This window comes from Athene noctua, chromosome 18 (genome assembly GCF_965140245.1).
Source record: "Athene noctua chromosome 18, bAthNoc1.hap1.1, whole genome shotgun sequence".
NCBI classification, from domain to species: Eukaryota; Metazoa; Chordata; class Aves; order Strigiformes; family Strigidae; genus Athene; species Athene noctua.
This window is the reverse complement of record NC_134054.1, coordinates 13,330,821-13,352,227: the sequence shown is the minus strand read 5'-3', so window position 1 is coordinate 13,352,227 and position 21,407 is coordinate 13,330,821. Positions and strand designations below refer to the sequence as shown.

At 52.8% G+C, this 21,407-nt stretch overlaps 2 protein-coding genes across 5 annotated transcripts; one reads left to right on the top strand and one right to left on the bottom strand.

Moving 5' to 3' along the window:
- The first annotated feature begins 59 nt into the window (after positions 1–59).
- VCF1 (VCP nuclear cofactor family member 1) lies at positions 60–8,181 on the top strand. 4 transcript variants are annotated; one of them, XM_074922446.1, is made up of 5 exons: positions 60–248; positions 1,956–2,052; positions 5,864–5,905; positions 6,177–6,239; positions 7,936–8,181. In XM_074922446.1, the coding sequence occupies exons 1-5, from the start codon at positions 202–204 to the stop codon at positions 8,179–8,181; spliced, it is 495 nt and encodes a 164-aa protein (XP_074778547.1). In that variant the 5' UTR covers positions 60–201. The 4 variants fall into 4 exon arrangements, with proteins under 4 accessions (XP_074778547.1, XP_074778548.1, XP_074778549.1 ...); XM_074922447.1 differs by lacking the exon at positions 5,864–5,905; XM_074922448.1 differs by lacking the exon at positions 6,177–6,239.
- A 990-nt stretch (positions 8,182–9,171) lies between these two features.
- COG1 (component of oligomeric golgi complex 1) lies at positions 9,172–17,803 on the bottom strand. The gene is made up of 14 exons (XM_074922444.1): positions 17,486–17,803; positions 17,151–17,395; positions 16,508–16,689; positions 16,031–16,201; positions 15,777–15,930; positions 14,714–14,924; positions 13,746–14,537; positions 13,292–13,438; positions 12,265–12,426; positions 11,864–11,991; positions 11,284–11,392; positions 10,840–10,949; positions 10,675–10,750; positions 9,172–9,315 (listed from the first exon to the last, which is right to left on the bottom strand). Exons 1-14 carry the CDS (start codon positions 17,798–17,800, stop codon positions 9,175–9,177), a joined length of 2,943 nt encoding a protein of 980 aa, XP_074778545.1. The 5' UTR covers positions 17,801–17,803; the 3' UTR covers positions 9,172–9,174.
- Between the last annotated feature and the right edge of the window lie 3,604 nt (positions 17,804–21,407).

Here is a 21,407-nt window from a genome sequence, read left to right as displayed (position 1 = left end):
GGCACGCACGGGGGGCGGGGCCGGCCCGGGGAGGGTGTGGCGCATGCGCAGGAGGCGGAGACGCCGGAAGCGGCGGTTGGAGCCGAGCGGGGGACGTCTCCGCTCAGCGGTGGGCGGCGGGGCCGCGCCGGGCTGGGCCAGGCCAGGCCGCAGCCTCTCGCCTCGCTGCGTCCCGCCTCGCGGAGCTCAGCCCAGCCCGCCATGAGCTGCCGGCAGCCGCTGCCGAGCGAGCGGGGAGCGAGACAGAGGTGGGGGAGGGGAGCGCGGCCTGAGGGGAGGTGGTTGGTCGGTGACGGGGGGCCCGGGGCGAGGGGCTCGGCCTCCGGGGGACGGTCTGGAGCGAGGGGTAGGGGCTTGGCCTCTGGGGGACAGCCCCTCGGGCACCGGAGGTGCGTGTGAGGGGTGTATGTGGCGACCTGGGGAGGCGGACTGGCAAGCGGGTGGAGGGGGCGGCTTGAGCGAGAGGGTGCGCGGAAGAGAGGAGCTGCGAGGGTGAGGGGTGGGGGGAGAGGGGAGGAGCGGCCCCCTGCTCTGTGGAAGGGGTTTAAGCGGGGCCGGGAGTGGCGGCGGCGGCGCGTTAACGGTGTAGCCGGCGGGGAAGGGGGCGGTTGGCTGCGTTCGGGAGATCAAACGGGCGTTGAGAGTGCGGAGGGTGTGGACGCCTCGCGGTGCCTTGGAGGGGCATTTCTCGGCTTGTTGGGGAAGGGGAGGAGGAGGTAGGGTTTGTCTGGGTGGGGGAGAAACAGCAGGGGCCGTGAAGCACGCAGGAGCTGGGCTGCGAGTGCCCGGCGTTGTGAGGCGGCAGGTGGGGTGTGGGGGGGTGGAGGTGTTGAGTTTGCTTGGGGGCTGCAGGCGACAAGAAGAGGAGGGGTCTAGGCACGTGTGGAGCGAGGAGGGGAAAAGGCCCCTCTTAGAGGAGTGGTCCTTGAGAGGGAGAAGAAGCCCATGGGCTGTGGGCATCCCCGGGATGGGAGAGCTGAGAGGCAGCTACTGGTCTGTAGGCGTGGACCAAATACTGGCAGCTGAGTCTGCTGCAGAAGCTTGTCTGTAAGAAAACATTCGGTTATAAATACCCCACTTGAGTCTGTTTTGACTCATTTGAGTATGTATTAATTTTTAGGCACCAAAACAGCTCCATCCTGTATTTTGGATAGAGCCCTGCACACTGAGGTCCTGGTTGACCTGTGGTGTTTGTACAGTGGGAAAAATAATTTGATATTAGTATTGAAGTTCTGTGGACGCTGGGAGATGTTGGTTTGCAGGAATTCCAGGTTGCTGCTGTTGATCAGCTGCTGTGAAGCAGCATTGATGTCGTAAGAGGATGGCAAATACATCAGAAACAGGGAAGGATTTTGTCTTTTGTGAGGTGTTTTCTGACAAAACTTCCCTTCTGCATGGAAAATGGTGTTGCTCAGGAATGTGACTTCAAATGCTGTCAGAGTGGAGAGACCGAAGTAAGTCCTCACAGGGGCTGACTGCAGACTCATGTAAACAAGATGAATGTAATTGGGTATTTATTGAAAGTGTGGTCACTGCTGCTCTTTCGGGTGCTTTTCTCAGCCCGTCAGATGTTATTCAAAGTCCTAGGCTTATTTTTAGACGTGTCTGAGTATGGAGACCAGTTCCAAGGCTGAGAATTGTCAAATGAGTTTAGTTAGAAAGATGCCGAGGCTTGGTTTTAATAGTAGGTGTCAGTCTGTGTCCCTTAAACCCAGATGAAAACATCAGCCTGGCTACTTTGTGAGAAAAATGGTAGTTTTCCCCTTATTCTGTAGGGAACAGCTAAAAAGAACATGAAAGTGCAGAACATGTGAGAGGTTTGGATACAGCGTTCATTCATTTATCAAGTTTTCCTGCTTTTTTTACAGAATTGCTTTTGGAGAACAAACCAGAAGGTATATCAGTAAGCTGATAATATTTTTTTTTTTTCTCCTTTCTCCCTGAACTTTCCTCAGGAAGAGGAGAAGGAACGGCAATGAAGATGATGGTCACGTTCCCCAGACAAAACGTAGTACCAGGAATACTGTGCTTCAGGACTCTTGGGACACTGAGGTGAGAGCCTTCTCGGGCAAATTCAGTTTCCTCTAATGCTGACTTTAAATAACAGTTTGAATATTTTGTAAGATTTTATTGATGGAGAGTAGTTACTGCAAAGACTTTATTTTGCTTTGTGTACGAAGTCATGGGGCTTTACTCTGTTAACGTACTTCAGAGGTTGAAATCTGTAAAACGTGGTTTGGAAATCGGCATGTTTTCCAGTGAACCTGGATAGCTTTGGCCTGAATATTTCTGTTAATAAATTTCAGATACTGATGTGTAGTGCTGAAGTGAAGACACAAGAAAAACATTTGCTGCCACTTTTAGTTTTGCTGCCTGAAATGAGGTGTAACGTATCCAGACCCGAGGAGATGACTGGGGTGGATTACAAGCACGTGTGGTCGCTTTGCTGGCCATTTACTCTTCCAGTTTTGCATTTACTTACAGTAACGTGGTTATTTGTGGTAGAAAGTCAAAAAGCATTCCAACTAGTGCGATACATAAAGTGCCTGTTGCAAGCAGTACTGCTTATCTGATGTTTAAAAAATGCTCTGGTAGAGCTTGGCAGTTTAAACAGGACTCGCTCGTTCACAGCTAAACCAGCTGAACTCAGACTGGTTTCTACTCATACTCGCCACGGTCTTTTGCTGGACGTGGGATAAACTGTCTCTTATTCTCTCATTGCTCATGTGACAGGTGTTCTAGGATAGTGCAATTTGCTAGCTGTGAGATTTCTTTTTAAAAGAAGTGCTGATTTCCAACCTGCTGCCAGATTTCCTGAATTGTTGCCTGTATTAATCATCTGAAAATTCACTGTATGCATTTCTAATTAGCAATGCAGTTCTGTTGCAAAATGTTACTGAAAAAGAGCATGCAGAGCAAAGGCTCCCTCCTGGTTTGTGTCCCTGGAAGTTAATGAAATGAATTTCTTTTAAGGTTTTTGAAATATCCTTGCTGCTTTTTTATACAGCCCTCTCTGAAGATTTGCTGTAATGAGTAACTACAAGCTATTGCAGTTATCCTGAATTATTAACTATACTTTGAGTGCAGAAAATGTTTTGTGCTATGTAGCTTTGAGCAACGTATGGTAATGACTTCAAATATATAATTACATTTAAAATGATAGAAAGCTCTGTATCCCACCATTCCTTTTGTGAGGGAGACTCTCTTAACCAGTACGCCTTCACACGTAGCTGATGCGATAGTCAGTGATATTGTACAGAAAACCCCCTTAACAGCCGAGATGTTAATCGTGAAGGAATTTGCTGTGATGAAAAATGTTCCCGGTTCCTGTATTGCTGTTTTGCCAGAAGTAAGACTTGCTGGGATGAAGTTGTTTTTGTTTCTCGGGTATAACGGGTAGAACCGTAAATAGTTGCTTGCCTCTGACACTGAATCACTTGTCCAACAGGTTAAACACCTCTTCCTGTGTAGAGTAGTTAATGACTAAACGAGCTTTGTGGCGGGAGGAGGAAGAATTTAGTGTGGAACAAGGGATTGAAGTAGGAGTAATGAAATTTAAGAATATCAGGAAAAACCTTAATGGTGAGTGGCAGAAGCACTTTTGCTTGTCATGTAAACACTTGGCATTTGACCGGGCAAAGCTGCTAAAATGCAGAAATGGAAGTAGTCTTGTAGTAGCCACACACCTTAACTCTGTCCTTAACGGCCGTTCTGTTTGGGGTGCCTGCAAGCCAACAGCATGGGCATGACCTGCCAGCCCCGCGGGGCAGAACCGCTGCCGAGGTCCCTGCCTGAGGCTAACATTAAGAGTCCTGCTTCCTGCATGCCCTTGTGTTGTAAAAGTACGTTTTTAACACATTAAACCCCGGTGTGCAGGCAAGGAGAATCCCTTCCCGTTGACGCTGAAGTGGAGGAATGCGCCTGCTGGACACCAGTTTTACAAAAATCGACGTTCCCTTTCTCGAGGGAACAAAACTCTCAATGTCGTTTACAGACGAATAGAGCTTTTTTTTTGTGTGTGTGTGTGTGTGCTTGTTTTCTCGTAACGTAGGATCACTGAATTGAGCATGCCCAGAAATTCAAGCCGTGAGATTAAATCAGTATTACTCGAATGTTTCTTTAAGGACTTCCTGTGCCAAATGGGGAAATTCTTGTGCTTATAATGCACAAGTGCTTCCGATTGATGTCACTTTGAAATTCTTGGCCATTTGTAATATTATTTAGTTTCCTGATAATTTGCCATTTGCAAAGGCAGCTCTGGCTGATTAAAAATCCTCACTAGCTTTAGGATATTGAACAGGGAGAGAAAGTCTGTGTGTAGGAGCAATTTGTAACTTCAAAGGGTCCATGAGAAGAGACTCGCTTTTCATCTGCAGGCGTACACACACCTGCTTTTTGTGAAACATTAGCTAAAGTACCGATTCCTTTTGCCTTCCTTTACTTGCAGATGGACTGTTTTCTCTTACAGAGCGTGGTTTGCATGAGGACATAACCTCACTAGGAAAATCAGGCAGCCCTATTGCTAAAACTGGACTTGGCTTTTGTCAGGATCTTTTTCCATTTTTTTTCTCTTACTCTTCCGAGCTGACAGCAATGTGTGTAAGATGAAGGGAGATTTAATTTTTTTCTTCTTAGTGGCAGTTCAAATGTGGGCTGTTCTGTGATGTTACTCCACAGACCCTCACTTTGAACCTTACTGCTGATGTGAGCTAGATTCCACGTGAAAGGATCTGGCTGTTTTCTCCCACTAGATTGCTCTCTCATCCAGGGTAGACAGCAGCCTTGAACTCCGACTTTGACAGGAGGGAACCTGAGATTATTCAGTCTCTGTCGGCACTGCTTCCTGGCACATTGCTATAAGGATGTGCTCTTCGTGGAACAAACCCACACTCCTGGGTGACAGCCACCCCGAGGACGACAGTAAACTTCTGCTTTGCAGTTCAGTCCGTGAGCAGGCACACGACCAACACGCTAGACTAGAACTACAGCCAACCTTAAACATTAGCAAAGCAGAGCTGTGCCACTACGTTTCACTTCCTGTTCAGCCTCTCCTCCGTTTACCAAGAGGCTCGCTGGGTTGTTTTCCCTGGTACTTGGTTATAGATTCAGCCTCAAGTCAGGCAGAATTGAGGTGGATCCTCCGAGGGCCGACTGCAAGCGGCTGCTCACGGAAATTGGGAGAAGCTGCGGTTGCATTCTGCAACCCGGGGAATCAATGAAAAGCCCTTTGCTCTGATTTTCCCTGGGAAGGAAGGGAGTCTGCAGTGTTCTGGGTAACTCTCTTCCTTCCTGAATAACTTCTGTAAAACCTAATTTCTTGTGGTTCCTCTTTGTTACTCTGACCGATGGCAGGATTCCCCAGAGATTAGAGGTACCACTGTCGTACTGGTGGAGATTGCTGAGGCATGGCAGCAGTCGCTTCTCAAAAGTTTTTGGCTAGCTATGCCGCTCTGCAGTATTGCACTATTGAGGACGAGTTGGTCTTAAATTCGAGCTAAACCCAGGTAACGTCTCTGTTAAACCCATCTTGAGAAATTTTTGAGAACAGCAGAGTCTGAATGGCTGTTTCTTAAGTTCCTGTCACGAGTGATTGAGGTGCCACATCGCAGATCATCAGATGAATACATTTAATGGGACATTTGTTTGGAAATTATTTAAAATTTCTAAAGCTGCTCGGTGTGATGTTAAGAGGGGCTGATGGGTTGGGTAAACCTTGAAGATGCCCTTTTGATACTTAAAGTACTCCTAAACTTTTGTTGGGCTACTTTCCTTTGCCCTTTTGCTTAAAACTTTGTTTCATTGTGTAGATGCCTGTCATTGCTGACATGATGACTTTAAGGATTCTTTTTTTGTCTAATTGTAGTCCAAATGCGTAACAGAATGTGCACCACAGCCTGGGGAAATGGTAGGTCTTTGACGTGATTTGGGCAATAAACGGGCTTCACGTGCTAGTGAATTTTTGCATTAGAGAAATGGAAATAAAGAGGGTCTGACAAAGCAGATCTGTCAACAGCCTTAGATGTATGAAGCACGTCCCAGGACACTGTCTCGGTTTTTAAAAAATTAGACTTGCATAAAATAATCATTACTAACAGCTCTAAAATGTTTGTTAAGATGTGAAACTTTAGCAGTAAGTAATACTAGGTTCTCATTTCGATTTTTACCTTGATTTTCAGAAGGTGGCTGTAACGAAAAACAATAAGGAACACAGACTAAAAGGAAACAAAGTGTCCTGTGCGGTGGGTTTCTCTCCAAGGCTGCTGTGACTTGTTCAGCGTAACAGCATTGCATTTCGATCTTTGTGCTTCTATGCAAACTGAGATGGTCTAGCAAGCACCATTTCGTGGCTCCTCTCTGTCCTTCTGGTGTTTCTCTCCCTCTTTAGCATTAGGATGAGGAGCTGGTAGCTCATGTAGTTACATCTGCTGCTTCCTCGAGAACGACTTCACTCACATGTGTGGTGTTGTTTTCTCCTCGCTAGCTGAACCTAACACGCCGGTGCAACCTTGGTGCCATTGTCTTGCTTGCTGTACTACAACAGAACTGAAGCATTTTTGGTGCTTAGCAAAACCAGGAAATTTTATGTGGTTGAATTGTCGCTATCGATTGTGGAATCAGTGCCGTGGGGTTTCCAGTCGGCACTGAGATGTGGTCCACCTCAAATACTCACACAGTGCCTTCCTGGGCCTTGCTCGCTGCTCACTGACAGATGTGTCGGGTGCAGTTTGCACCATTTTTCAGATTTACCCCAAAGTGGGGCCTTCTGAATGCGGTGCTGACTGTTAAATTACTGAGGACGTCTTTAAATTTGTCTGCCTCTGCTGTGGCCACCAAGCTTTGACTTCTGTGGTTTTGGTTTAATACTTAACAAAAATGTGGGGGGTTTTGTTTTGGTTTCTTTTAGCTGCTGTCACTTAATGCTGGCTGCTTTTGTGAATTAACTTCTTATGGGATGGCAAAGTAGCCGTTCTCTCATTCTTAAGCACCTAAATATTTGTAGTGTTGTCCTGAACAGCATATCACACCGTAATGAAATATTTCAGCTGTAACTAATGGAACCTTGCATTAGCAGCCCTTAAAATGGGGTAAACCAAACAGTTTTATGTCTTTGAAACACTGAAAATGATGGCTAATGCTCTTCCAGTCATTACCATGAAATGTGTTTATCCTAAATGCTGGCAAATAAGCCCTGTCCTCTCTGTGAGCTAAATCATGAGTTCTCTTTCCTGCATGTGGAAGTCTTCGATGCCTGTCGCTCTTTCACTGTTGTGTCGAGTAAATTGTTATGAAAAGCTACCAGTTAACATTGCTGTCCCAGTCCTTAACTGGGAGAAGAGTAGATGTATGTATGTCAAGGTGTTCAAAGACTTAAAATGGGTATTGTGTGGCATTTGATTTTAACAGCCTGTTGCTTTGGATGCTTCAGATCTCATTTTAGAAAGATTTGACTTGTAGGAAAATGCTTTGCATGGTGCTTACCTAAAATGTCTGCTAGAACAGAAGCGATAAAACTTTTCCTTGTGCCCTGCCTGCCTTTACTGACCCGTGCAGTTCAGCAGGAATGTTCTTTATTTTCCAATTCTCGGATGAATTCAGCAAACTTCACTAGTGCTAACGTGGGTCATGGGGGCAGAGCTGGTGGGCCTAAAAACCGAGAGATTGAAATCCACTGTGCTGGAGGTCGGTGACCCTCCGGGTGAAGGCTCGCTCCTCCCTTCAGCGCGGTGACGCTCCTCCTGTGTTGGCAATAACGGAAGCTGTGAATGCCAAGAGAGCACTTGGTGGATTTACCTTAGTCCATCAGGCTGAACGTGTGAGCCTGCAAATCTGGAAGGGAGGGACTTGCTGTAAGGATTGTTTGCTTACCTGAGGCGTTTTGTTAAGGACAGGAGAGAGAACTGTGTGATTTTGCTGTTAACCTTCTCTTTGTCTCAGTCCTCCAGCAGCGATAGCGGCAGCAGCAGCAGCAGCAGCTGTAGTAGCAGTAGCATCAACAGCCCTGACAGAGCGTGCGGTGCAGAAACCAGCCTAAACCCCATAATTGCGGGATCCAGCCCTGTCTCCTCTCAGTCCTTCCATGAGCAGTCTGCACTAAGCCAAGGTCCTTACTTCCACATCAACCAGATCCTGAAGGAGGCACACTTTCACAGCTTACAGAGCCGGGGACGCCTTCCCACATGATGAACCAGCAGTTCCCTGCCTTCTGTGAAGGGACAGCACTGTGTAGATTTGATATTTCAACTTAAAAGTTCGTTAAAATGGAATTGCACAAAACGCCTGTTGCCTTTTCAGTCTATATTTGAAATAACAGGTTAACAGGAAATTGTTTACTTGTGGTTTGCTGCACTATTGCAATGCAAAAGGGGCTTTGAAGCAATTTTTATAGGATTCTTTTTGGGGTGGTTACAAAGTACGTGGCAAGAGGAGACTGAGGAATCCACATCTGTGTTATAGGGTTGCAAAATGTCCAATTCCAATCGACTGCCTAATCTGTTTGTTAGCAATTTGTTGCTTTATGTAAAGTTCTCTCAAACATTCATCTTCAGTTTTATAAGTCTTTTTTTAATTTCAATAAACTAGTAAAAAATTTATTTGGCAACATACTTTTTTTGAGCCTGTAGAGTTAATGAGACAGAAGAGGTGCTGGCACTGGAATGCCCTAGGACTGCCCCAGCTGTGAACTTTCCACCCAGCCTGGGCCTTATCTTGATCTTTACTGCTGCAGCACTGAAAAAAAAAAAAAAAATATTGTGAAAGGAGAACCAGGAAAGCTGAGACAGCTGTAGCTGAAACATCAGGTGCCTGCTGGGTTCACCCAGAGCAGAGCTGTGGGGCCTGGGGAGGGGCTTTGGAAGGAGAGAGGCAGCTTACAGTGCTCCACTGCCCTTTTCGAGCTGTGAAATGTGTTTTCTGTTAAGTGTGTAGATTGGTTTGGTTTTTTTTTTTTTTTCTTCAATTTGACTTTAAAGTTATCAACTTTTAAGGAATAGGGGGTGAAAGATAAGCTGCACCTCTGTTCAGCAGCCAGAGGGCAAGGACAATCTGCCCTGTGCCTGGTTCAAGCGGCATGTGGGATCTGGCAAAGAATGGAAAAGCAATTCTGCCGTAGCAAGGAGAGGAGAGCGATCTCTGTGAAGACAAATACACAGACAAACTTCTTATTTTTTTATTGCATCACTTGGTCATGCCAGAAAGCCACCCCAGCTTGAAGAGAGAAGGGGCAGCTGTGTCTTCCTCCTCGGTTATGAGCTGCCTGAACAAAGAGCCAGGGCGCGATGCCTCTTCGTCTGCTCTTGGGAGGGCAGGAGGTGGAACCTGTCAGGTTTTAAAAACAAAAGCGTCAGTAACTATTTCAGCAGACCTTTGACTTACTCCATGCCCTCATCGAGAGTAGCTGCAAGGAGGTGTAGACTACAGAGCAGCTAGTCCCTGGCAACCTGAGCTGGAGCCACCACCTCAGCGGTGTCGCTCAGCGACAGGCAGACAGAGGCAGGTCCGAGCAGCAGAAGCCCAGCACTGTGCTGTCAGCAACAGGTAATTTTTCCGATGTTATTCAATGCTCAAAAAAATAAATAAATCTTTGTTCTGAGCTGCAGGGAAGGGGCTGTGGCTGAGCACAACGGGCCAGCAGCACGGTAGAAGTACAGCTGTTGCCCTTGCCGAGCACTGTGCTTGAGTAACTACGGACTTTAACCTCTCCAGAACTGTTCTAGCGCAAAAGGAGCGAGCGGCTGTCGAGGCTTGAGAAGTGTGGCTAGTGCACAACATCCCTGTGGCACCACGGCAGGCGAGGGGAGTGGCAGGAGCCAGCCAGACATCACTGCACACTTCTGCACTACTCCAGCTGAGGTGTAAGAGGCAGGGAATACCTTTGTGGTGAAGCTTTGGGCTTTTAACCAGCCCTGACACCTTAATGCTTCAGAATAATGGAGAACGAGAGCTGCAGCGTAAAACATCAGCATCTCAAGTAACACCCTGCTCTGATAAAACCAGACTTTTACTCTCCCAGTTCAAAAGAGCACCACAGACAGATTATTGAGTTAATAGCTAAAAGCAAAGCAATTACTAATTACTGCTCCTCGTAGCAGTGAGGTATTCCTTGGCTCTCTCAATCCTCAGCGTAGAGACCTTGCGTCTAAGCGGGTGTTTTAAACTGGGGGAAACGCAGCGACACGATGGTTGGCTACTGGCAGAAGTCAGAAAGAGGACAACAAAGTCTTTGCAAAGAGAAGCAAGCCACTCTTCACACAGGCTTAAATACCCAAGCCAGGCTTCCTCAGGAGTTAAGAGTCCGCGGTGCACTGGAAAGAAGTTCAAATCATTATCTAGTAGTCTGCAATGTTTCCTGCAGCCACCTTTCAATGAATTGTCTTTTATGTATTGACTCAAAATGCCTCAGCTGTGTCAGGCTTCACTGCATTTTCACGGTGGTTATGGCTTGTGTTTTACCACAGGGCAGTGGGCCCCAAAAATACAGGGGCCGTCAGGGTTTTTTGAGGGTCAAGGGGAAGTCCAAACCATCTCATGCTATGTTGCCATAATGGTTCTCTCATTTTACCCAAAATAAAAAAAATCAGGTTAAATATTAATTGTTTGGCTGCTTTCTTCTTTCCCCACAAGCTCAGTGTTGGTTAGAGTAATGGAAAAAAGTTCATATGGCTCCATTTTACCAACCTGAGCTCTTTCTGTGCTCCTGGGAGCAGACTTGCTCTTCCGTGAACTCGACATACTCAGCGGCAGAAGGCCAAATCTGAAGAGATGGAAGAAAGAAAGGGGGCTGGTCACAGGGAAGAAGCAATTCTAGACCCGCTTCCCGAGGCAAAGAGCTGGGTCTTGTACCTGATCTGGCTGGACGCTAACGGCAGGATGTTGTGGAGCTCCTGGGAGCTGAGAGCGCCGCTCCGGCCCGGGTACTGGTTCTCTGTCCCAGTCAGCAACCCGAAGAGAACCTGGAAGGCAGGAAGGAGCCGTGGGGCTCGTTATTACCATAGCTGAGTTCTAGGCCTGTTTCAGCACTACTTAACCTGATTAGCATTGCCCAGGTCCCAGTGAATCCTGTTAGATAGAAGTTCAGCCAACTCCACGCATGATTATGTGCCATGCAGCTAGCTCAGCAAGCTCCTCTTATCTTCAGCTGGCATTAAACACTCTTCCCATTTCTGAGTAAGTGCCAGTAGTTATCCTTAGGCATTAAGCAGTTTATAAAGCCACCCCGGCTGCCCTTCAGAACGTGTTTTTGCAGCTCTGCTTCCTTATCCGTCCCTCCCTTTCCCTTCAACTTACAGAGGTTCGCTGAACCAGGCGATTAAGGTTGCTGTTCAAGTGCGGGGTGAAAACATCCAAGTCAAAGGGATCTATGTGTCCCTCCAGGAAGTCGGTCACCGCCTCGATCCTACGGGCAGAGCAGAGGAATCCTGTCAGGGGCAATGGCACAGCGGCGGCAGCGACGCCAACAGGGCGGTTTCACCGGCCCCTCTCCAACAGGGCGGGACTTACCCCTCAGAGGTGACTGAGCAAAACAGGAGTTACTCAGCAGAGCAGCAGGGTTTCCAGCTACTACACAGCCTATAACACTGGCTGTTGCAAATGAACCTTCTCCCCGTGGTACAAGCCTCAGTACTCAAGGTTTTATTTAGGGTGGAAGGCTAACTGTTCCCTCCCGGGGCATCCACTGCAGAATCCCTCCTTCTGTATTTTGAGGATGAGCTTAAGTGTCAGCGAAGATGTCGGAGCCTGCGCTGCCCTTCTCCCCTGAGGCCCCACGGCCCTGCTCCCGCTGGCATCCTCCCCGCCACCGCTAAGGTTTAGACCATTTTAGGGCCTCACAAACTACGAGTCTCTGAGCCCCAGAACTGCACCGCACCCAGAGTTGTGCTTGATCCTGCTGGTTTTTGCTTCCTCGCTCTTCGCTGTCAAGATGATACTCAGGTACCGCAGATCGTAGAGCAGCTGCAGAGCTCTGTTCTGGGTCATGGGGAAGGTGCCGGCTTTCTGCAAATAGGACGGACGGGACAGGGCTCTTCACTCTCTTCACTCACACCGAGAGCAGGGGAAATGTTTAAAAACACCAGCACCAAGAAACAACCGACCTCAGAACCAGTCTGAGTGTGCAGTCTGGTGGCTGATCCCTCCGTGCCTCATTTTTGGGGGAGAAGGGAAAGAACATGCCCTTTCCACCTCACAAGCAGATGTTTGCTGTTCCGAGGGCCCAGCCACCCTCCTGCCCCACGCCAGCTGCAGCAAGGGCTGATCCTACTCACGTACCTTCTCCTGCTTCTCTTCCATGAGCTTTTTGTAGGCAGCCAGCACTTCTGCCATGCAGGTCCTCAGCAGCTCCTGCAAGGTGACTTTTGGAAGAGTGTGGCCACCGACCCGGTTCACCTCTTGGCACAGGCTGAAGAGGAGGCACTGGACGTACCATGACGGCTGTTTTAAGAAAAAGAGAGTTCCTTTCCCGTGGGCTGTAAGCTCCTTCGCTTTATCAGCGGCACAACGTCGCTTCAGTTCTCATCATGTGAGCTTCCTACTCCCTCAGCAACCACAAAGCTCTGCTGCCGAGACCTACCTGCCCCCATAGCGTGGTGCAAGTATCTCATGGGTTTTTATTTCCTGACACACCAGACTTCTGGTTCTAGCAGTCCTCAAGTACTTTTACCAGAGGTGTTCACCCGAGTGTAGTCAGAATTGCTTGTTGTGCCTCTGCCACCGCTGCCCCTGCGCTGACCACCCGCTCGTAAATAACGTAGGCTCGTTATTTACTCCCTTGCTCTTCTCCTGGGCCCCCCACCTATCCTGAGCTCTCATCCCGCTGCTTTTTCCTTCAGATTCAACAAAATACACCTTTAAAGGTTCACTACAAAAGACTAAACCACCCCTCCCTCCATGCTTTGTCACCGTGTTATTCCTGCACCACCACCCCCCAGCCTGTGGAAGGCTGCAGGCCTCCTGGACTCCGCACAGTCTCAGTGCTGCAGCCCTGTCCTTCAGTGCATCTGATTTCCAGGAAATCTCTCGGTGTATAGAGCAGGCAGAAGTCCTTCTTTAGCTCAGTTTTACAGGATTTGGGCCAATCTTATTCATTTGGATATACAGCAGCAACTACCTAGTTTCCTGCCTCTGTCCTTAGGAGGGGAGGATCTCAAAGAGCAAATAAGAACAACGGAGAGCGTTTCCCTCTGCTTGTAACACCACAGCAGGTCAGCACCATCTGACAAAGCAGGGATTTTGGAAACAGGTGCTTTTCTCCTCGCAGCAGACCCTTCTGTGTTTACCGAGAGGATGTTTCTCATACCTGCACAGGCAGCCGGATCTTTGACGTGACGCTGTTTCCAGACTCCGTCTCCTCCTGAATTTCAATTTCATCCCAGTTGGTGGCTGCAGCCAAGACAGAGCCAGCTGTGTCGAGCAGCAACGTGCGGGTAAAGCACTGAACCACCCCCTGGAGCGCAGAACACAAAAGCAGCCGGTCACGGGACAGGCAGCTCTACCAGGAGCACCACAGGATGGGCAACCTGCTCCTGCCCGGAGAGACCCACCGCCCACATCATCCCCCAAGTGACTCTCCTGGAAATCATCCCCCCGGCTGCCACCTCAGCGCTGCCAGCCCCACCTCGTGTCCGCGCAGGCTGACCGAGCAGCGCGGCAGCGCCGGGGTGAGCTCTCAGCAGCCAGCTGGGGAGCAGCAGCACTGACCGAGAGCGAAACCCACGCAGGAAGCAGCTGCGAGGAGAGAAACGGCTCCTTACTTTGGTAACGGCCGAGCTCCAGATCTGATAAGCAAACAGGCTCTGCTGCAGGAGCTCTGCCTTCACCCCCTGCCACTTGGCCTGCACGGGGGTCACTTCTGGGGCCACTTTCCCCTTGCCCAGTTTCTTGGCAGAACGCGTTTCCTTCGGCGCCGTCTCCACGCTGCCCGACCGGCCCAGGATACAGCACTTCAGGTGAGGGCAGAGCTCGGTCAGGGACTGGCAGAGTCTCGCCATGAAGAGAACAGCATTGAGTCTGGCATCGCTGGGAGCATCCTCCTGCCCCCCCAGCAAGCTCTGGGCGCTCTGGAGCTCCTCACGCACGCAGCCCAGGATGTGGTGGATGCAGGCGACGCAGTGGTGGCGGAGCAGCCCCTCCACCGTGCCGGCGTCGGCATAGCGGTCGAAGGCAGAGCGTGGCTGCCCCGTGGGAGCGGCCTCCTTGGCGGCCGAGGAGTCTGTGGGGAGGTAGGAGAGGAGATCGTCCAACCTGGCCTTCAGCTTGGAGTCCAGAGCCGAGCAGAAGCTCTGAACGCACGGCGTCAGCACCTGGGCCTTCATGGACAGGCCGCTCTTAGCCAACTGGCCACGGTTTGCCACGTTGACCCAGGCGGCGTCGGAAGGCAGGTCGCTGGAGCTCTCCGACCACAGGAACTGGGCCACGTTGTGTTCAAACTGGACGTGCTTGCTGAGGGTAGAGGTGCTGGATTTGACTTCGAGTTCTTGCAAGGCTAAGGTGAGAAGCTGTTTGGAGCTGCTTGAGATAGAGTCAAACCCTTCCTTGGTCAGTGTCTGGAACAGAACGAAGAGGAAAAATAAAAATCCCACACCTTTTACATGTGTGTCCTGCCACTTAGCACTGAAAATACACACTTAGGGCTGCTAACAGGCACCAGGGGGCCACTCGAGACTACAAGAGGGGGGGCACAGAGCAAGGCTCCCAGGAATTGCTGCAGCACAGCACCCACCTCTAGCCTGTCCAGGAAGAGCTGCTGCAGCAGGTCCTCCCAGAAGGAAGTGGGCTTGTCCAAAAGACGCCGGCACACCGCTTCCCAGTTCTGGCTTATGGACTCACTGGTGAGCAGCTCCCACACCGCGTCGCGAATCCCTGCGAGGCCTTTCATGCTCTTCACGTAGACCAGCAGGTTGCTGACCCCAGCCCTGATGTCGTCGCTGCACCTGAATGCAACAATTCACATCAGTCTGAGCTGCTCGGAGGCAGCCCCGGGGAAGGAAGGAGAGAACGTGGGCTATGTCAGGGCAGGGAAATTGTTAACCTGTGGGTAAAAGGCTCTGCCTGCACAATCCCCCACGGGGCTGAGGGCACCTCTGCCTCTCGGCAAGGCAGCTGCCCCCCCTGGATCCCACAGGAAGGCCATGTGCCCACTGACAGGAACCCTGGGCTGTGGTGGGTGTCAAAACTGGGAGCACAGTGCCCTGGGAAAGCCCCAGGAATGCCAGCAGGGAGGGAGGGAGGGCAGGTGGGAGCTCTGGGCAAATAGCCCGTGGCCCTGGCCCCATGGGCTAACGAGACAGGACTGAGGAGGCTGTTAAGGGGCAGGCAGGGCTGCTGGGCTGTCCCCAGCTGCAGGGCAAGGCACGGTGCGATGGGGGTGGAGCTGGCAACTCTATAAAGGGGGTCTGGCTGCCCCCACCCAGTCCAGGGAAGGGCAGCGAGGAGAAAGGAGGTGCTGGATCAAGAGCCAAGCGAGCCAGGTAAGGGATTTTCTTCTCATTTACTCTGGGCTTGTTTGTGGGTGGTATGGCAGCATAAAGCAGCTCTACACAAGTGTCCCTGTGCAGCCCCTGTTCTGTCAGCGTTACAGCCTGGCTGTCAGGATGGTGCTGTGCTGCCTCCAGCTGTTTCACTGCGGGGGAGAGGGGATGTTGGGCCAAAAGCTAGTGGAAGGCACGGCCTGGCTGGAGAGAGTGAGGAGATAAGTGAGCATGGGTTTGCTTTGGGCTGCTACCTTGGCACAGAGGCCACGCAGCGTCTGGGGGAGCCCTGTGAAGGGGGACAGTCACACTCACATGGCGATCCACTTCTGCAGCGTGTCTCTGAGGTAGTCCTGGCTGATGGGGTGTGCCAGCGTCCGCAGGGCCGGCTGGAACTCCACCACAGACTCCGGGAGGTACCTGAACCAGCTGCTCAGCTTAACCTCCTCCTCTAAAACCCCGCCTCTCCCTGGAAGCACAGAGGCAGGGATCAGCCCAGCACGGGGGGAGCCTCCTGCCTGCAAACCCAGGTGGGCAGGGGCCTGACACAGAGCTGCCCGTGTGCTCACCTGCTGGGTGCGGGGCCGTGGTGCTCTCCAGGGTGGAGAAGAGCAAGCCGCAGGGCAGGGCGGGATCCGGCAGCATCCCTTCGGGCAGGGTGTAGAAGAGAGCATGAGCCTGGTACAGGGTAGTGGTAAGCAGCTCCATCAGGGAACACACCTGAGCCTTTATCCCTGCACCTGCAGAGAAATGCCTTTCAGCCGAGGCAGCCCCTTCAACAGAGGGACCAGTGGAATATTCCAGGGAAGAACTGGAGGGCAAAGGACTCATCCCCAGGCACCACCTCCTTCCCCATTACAGATGAGCTTGGCTTAAGACCCCGAACACTGTTAATTTTTGTGGCTTTTGGGGCAAAACACTGCCAGCATGACATGGTTGCATCCCCACCATCGTGAGCTTTACCCACCCGCTCTTCTGTGGGGCAAGAGGGAGATGAAGGGGACTACCCTGACTTTATAAAAAGGAGGTAGCCCCATCGTACTGACCATGGTGTGGCTGGTTGAGGAGCTGCTGAATGGCCAATTTCCTGGCCAGAAGGAAGTCAGCAAGCGCCTGGCGTGGAGAGCTGTCCTCCAGCAGCATGATGGCACACAGGGCTTCTGCTACCGCCTGGTCCGACACCGTCTGGCTCTTCAGCAGGGACTTGCTCTCCTGCAGGATGGTGGATCTGGGAAGGGAATTTGGTGGACGGTCACTTGACTGAGATATTCAGGTGTGGTCAGGTGATAACCCACCAAACAGGGATGTGATTTTTCACCAGACAGAAGTGGGACTACCTGGGTGTTACAAGACTGAGTGAAACATTCTTGCCCCACAGGGCAGGGTGGCTGGTGGCGAGAGCCTCGGGGCAGCAGTGGGATCTCAGGTCATGGGCTCACAGAATGTTTTGGGTTGGAAGGGATCTCCAAAGATCATCCAGTCCGACCCCACTGCCATGAGCAGGGACAGCTACTAGACCACGTTGCTCAAAGCCCGGTCCAACCTGACCTTGAGCACTTCCAACGATGGGCCAACCACCAACTTCCCTGGGCAACCTCTTCCCGTGTCCCCCACCCTCCTTTGATACACTTCTTCCCAGTGGCCACGAAGGAGCCATCCGTGGCCATCACGCCGTCCCACCGTGCCCACCTGAGGTGGCTGGCGGCGGCCACTTGCCGCAGCAGGATGGGGAAGCGGGCGAGGACGGGGCTGGCGCGGGCCCGGGGCACATCGAGCTGCAGCTGGCAGCGGAGGTGGCCACCGAGCAAGTGGAGCCGGGCGGCGGGCAGGTACCGGCCGGCCTCCACGGCACCCCACACCTTCTCGGGGACATCCAGCAGCAGCTTCAGCTGCGCCGCTGCCCGGTAGAAACTCTCCTGAGCCGGCGGCCGAGCCTGGAGGAGGGAGGGGGGGAAAAAAATGGAGGGTCAAGGGGGGCTCCGGGGCCGCCTCCCCGCCCCCCCGCGGCCCCTCGCCCTCCTCACCGGCGCCGCGGGGCCGGGCCGGGCCGCGCCGCCCCGCTGCAGGCCCCGCACGGCGCCCAGCAGGCGCTCGGCGCTGAGGCGCATCTCGGCGATGGTGTCGGCCGCTTCGATGAGGTCGCGATACCGCTCGCCCACCATCTGTCGCAGCTCCTCCCGCTTCTGCTCGATGCCGGCCCGTAACCGCCGCTCCACCGCCCGCAGCTCGGCCGCCGTGTGCGCCTCGAAAAGCGCCTCGGCCTCCGCGCCCCGCGCCGCCATGGCCGCCTCGGCCCGCAGCCGGGACGGCGCTGACGTGGGCGCCGCCGCCGCCGCCATCTTTGCGACGGGAAGGGGGCGGGCACTTCCGGGTTGGCGGCGGGGCGCCGTTGCCATGGCGACGCGGCCTGGGGGGGGGGGCAGCGGGGGTGGAGAAAACTCGCTTTTTTTTTTTTTTTTTTTTTTTTTTTTGGTCCGTTTCCCAGAGAAATGGGCCGGTCCGCGCGCCCTGCGGGTGCCGCTCTCGCTCCACACACTCTAGGAGGCCCCTCAGGAGGGAGCGGGGAGGGGGGGCCCAGGGGCGGGCCGCGGCCCTGCCTCAGCCCCCACCGGGCAGCGGCGCCGGCGGCTCGGGGGGGCTCTCACTGAACCCCCCGCGTCCCCTCCCCGCCGGGTCTGCCCTAGAGGGGACCGCCCGGCGCCCCCCAGACCCGCGAGGCCCGGCAGCGCTAGAGGGAGGCAGCGGGACGGCGGAGGATGGCGGGGCCCTGCGCGCCCCGAGGCGGGGGAGCTGCGGGAGGGGCCCCGAGCCGGGCCCCGCTTTGTCTTCCTGATGTGTTTTTTTTTAAAAATTTTGTTTAGGAGAGCTTTTTTCAAACAGGGGGGCAGCGAGGCAGCAGTTGGGGGGTGTGCTGAGGTCCCCTCCAACAGCTCTGCTTTGCGCCCCAAGATTTACCCTCAAAACGGTTTCAGCAAAACGCCGTCGGCCCCATCTGATGTGGTTTTACTAAAAAAAAAAAAAAAAAAGGTGCTTCTCTTGCTGAGGTTTGACAAAGTCACGCTGTGTTTGTCGGGGGCATAGCTGGAAGGCACCCACTGGAAACAAAAAGGCCCCTCTGAATAGTGTTTTATTTCTCTGTCTTTTTTTATGTAGCTCCAACTTGCCATACCTACGCTTCCCCTCATCTTACGTATTCTCAGCCTGCGGAGGCAGAATGAAATCAGCACGCCGTGGGTTTTGTTTGCAAAATCTTCCCTGGGCAGTTTCTGCCTTTCTTGTGTTAGCCTTCGTGTAAAGACTTAATATTTTCTGACGGAAACCCCGAGCCATCTCTCTGTGTCCGTACTTGTGCGTGTGTACAGTTATATATAAATCTGACCAGAACTCCCCGGAGCCACCGTTACTGTTTAGCACCCAGTGCTGACTCAGCCAGCTACAACGCAGTGTAGCAACAAGCGTGGTAATTGCTTTCTTACAAACGCTTGTTCCCCGAGGGAAATCCTGCCCCAGCTATCTGCTGCTCCCCTCCGAGGGGCAGATCTCGAGGGGCAGGGCCGCTCCACGGGAGATGCCGGTGGAACCGGAGCGTGTGGTCTTGGGGGAGAAGCTGTTGGGGCTTTGCTGGTAGAGGTTGTATTCAAATCCCATAAAACCCTGTTTGTGTTGCAAATTGTGAGGGGGGGGGACCGAAAAGAAAAAAGTCATAGGTGTTGGGGAGTGAAGGCGTTTATTTGCATGGAAGCTGTTGATGGCAAAGCTGTGCAGCTGGTTGGAGCTGAACTTTTTGTTTATAGTGGGGCCAATTTCTTTACAACCGCGTGTTTCCCTGGTAATGTACCCCTCCTCTGAGTGTGCACCCCCGTGCCTGCACACCCCCTCCCGCTGCTGCTCTCTCCAGCAGATCAAACCTCCACTTCACATGCCCCTGATCTCATCAAAACCAGCCTGGAGGTGTTGCCATCTCAGGAAGAGAAACTTCTCCCCCCGTCCAGCTGTTCAGACTGAGTTTCTGCGACCCCTTGTCCTTGAAAAGTTATCTGTGGTTGTGCTTCACCTCTGACCCATCTAGTTTAGGGGTTGTCTCTGGCACAGACGTGCCTGTACCTCAGTGCCCCTCCAGTTTGTGCTGACCAGGGAGCGACCCTGTGGGGGTTTTTTGGGCAAACGCAGGTCTCCTGCTTCATGGACCTTCCAAAGCCGAGACCACCCCGCAGGTGCGTTGCTCACCAACGGGGAGATGGATGTGGGGACGAACTGGTTTTAGGAGAGAGACTGAGTGCGAGTTGTCCCTCAGTGGGTCACCACAGTTGGTGCCTCTTGTCCTTCTGGGGAAGAATCCGAGCCTGGATTATACCCCGCTGCTCCCGCCCGGCTCTAACACACACACACGGAGTCCGAAACTGTAAGAAAACTCTTTTACTTTCCTTCCACCCCATCCATGACTCCCTCCTGATGGCACAGACCGTGGCAGTCGGGAGCCTGCGCTGCGGGAAGGCTTAGTTCCACACCGAGACACCGAGAAACAATTGCTACAGAGGAAAGCAAGACTTTAAGCAGAGAAACGCTCTCTCCGGCGCGTTCCAGTCACCATGTGTCATACACCAGACCCACGCACGCTATACAGAGCACAGCTATAGATACAGAGGAGCGTATGTACAGGAGGTGAGCAGGGTGGTGCAGTGCTGCTGGGGAGGGGGCAGGGGATGATGATCCCTGTATCGCTACAGCCCCGGCTTGGCAGGGAAGGGCTCTTGCGTTTAGTAGAGGCTAAAACTCGCTTTCCCTTGCCCCGTGGAAGTCGCCTGTCGATGTGGGAGCAGCCTCCGTGGTCCCTCCCGGCTTGAGCACGGTGCCACCAGCCCCACGGCACACAGGGAGGGCAGGGGGAGCCAAGGGACCCCCGCGGGGCTGGGCCCAACTGGCCCCTGTGTGCACGGGGAGGGATTGCTCCAGCCGCCACGGCAAAACGGGGGCTGCAGAGTGGCTCTACAGTGTCAGTCTAGTAAAACCTTTTGCTGGCATGTCCAGTATATACATATATGTACAATCACCCGCCTCTTCCCTCCTCCTGGCTGCGTGGCAGGGGGTGGGATGGTTGGGGTGCTCTGGCTTTGCATCCCTCGTTGTCTCCTGGTCAGGGCATGGCTGGAGGGAGATTCCCCCGAATCGCAGCTGCAGCCCGGCTGTGCTGTCCTTCTGCCCTGGGTTTTTGCAGGCCAGTCCTGGAGCAAGCAGGGAGCGGGCTGAGATCCGGCAGGAGAGACACGGTTGTGAGGCTGCAGGTGGGAGGCTGGCAGGGAAAGGCAGAGATTGTCCTTGGGTTGGAAAGTGGCCGCTCTCATTTCAGACTTAGTAGTGGGAAGGCTGGTTTGGGGTCTGCTGTGCCCTTTGCTCGTGCCTCGGTGGTGATTCCCCCTTCGAGTAGCCCTGGACAGGGAGTGCAACCGGTGCTGCCCTGGCAGAGGGGATGGAGACTCTCCCTGAGCACTTTGAAATCAGCTTGTTCACAGCAAGGACTGAAACAACTCCCAGAGATGTGAGACGAGCCCTGCCCTTAAGCAGCGGCACAGATCCGGAGCCTGGGAGCTCCCAGCAGAGGGGATGGAGCTGGCTGGGGGCTGCACGACTGCATGAGGCTGCCTGCGTCCACGCAGGTCTGGGAGGGAAGGGGCCTCTCTGTGGGGTCTCCATCAAAGACAAGGCTCTTCCCGTTGGGATGGAGCGTCAGGAAGCCCTCCAGAAACAGGGCAGTGTGGTTCATTAGGAGATTGTTATTTGAAAGAAGTCCAAGGCAGCTTTGGTGCTGATCTGGGGAGCTGTAGAGATGTAAGAGGAAGGCTCCACGTCCAAACCCAACCTCTCTTAGCCCGTCAGAGCTGGGTTTGGCTATCGAGCACCGCGCAGGCACTGGCCATCATCACGCCTGGTCCAAGGCGGGCATGGTTG

Bases quoted from the DNA above. Each gene is read 5' to 3' on its own strand.
- VCF1 (XM_074922446.1), top strand. From the start codon at position 202: ATGAGCTGCCGGCAGCCGCTGCCGAGCGAGCGGGGAGCGAGACAGAG. The intron at 249-1,955 runs GTGGGGGAGGGG...AACTTTCCTCAG, and splicing joins GAGCGGGGAGCGAGACAGAG to GAAGAGGAGAAGGAACGGCA. The intron at 5,906-6,176 runs GTAGGTCTTTGA...CTTGATTTTCAG, and splicing joins CACCACAGCCTGGGGAAATG to AAGGTGGCTGTAACGAAAAA.
- COG1 (XM_074922444.1), bottom strand. From the start codon at position 17,800: ATGGCGGCGGCGGCGGCGCCCACGTCAGCGCCGTCCCGGCTGCGGGCC. The intron at 16,690-17,150 runs GTGGGCACGGTG...TTCCCTTCCCAG, and splicing joins GCCGCCGCCAGCCACCTCAG to ATCCACCATCCTGCAGGAGA. The intron at 9,316-10,674 runs GTTGGTAAAATG...AAAACCTGACAG, and splicing joins GGAGCACAGAAAGAGCTCAG to GTTCCACCTCCTGCCCTCCC.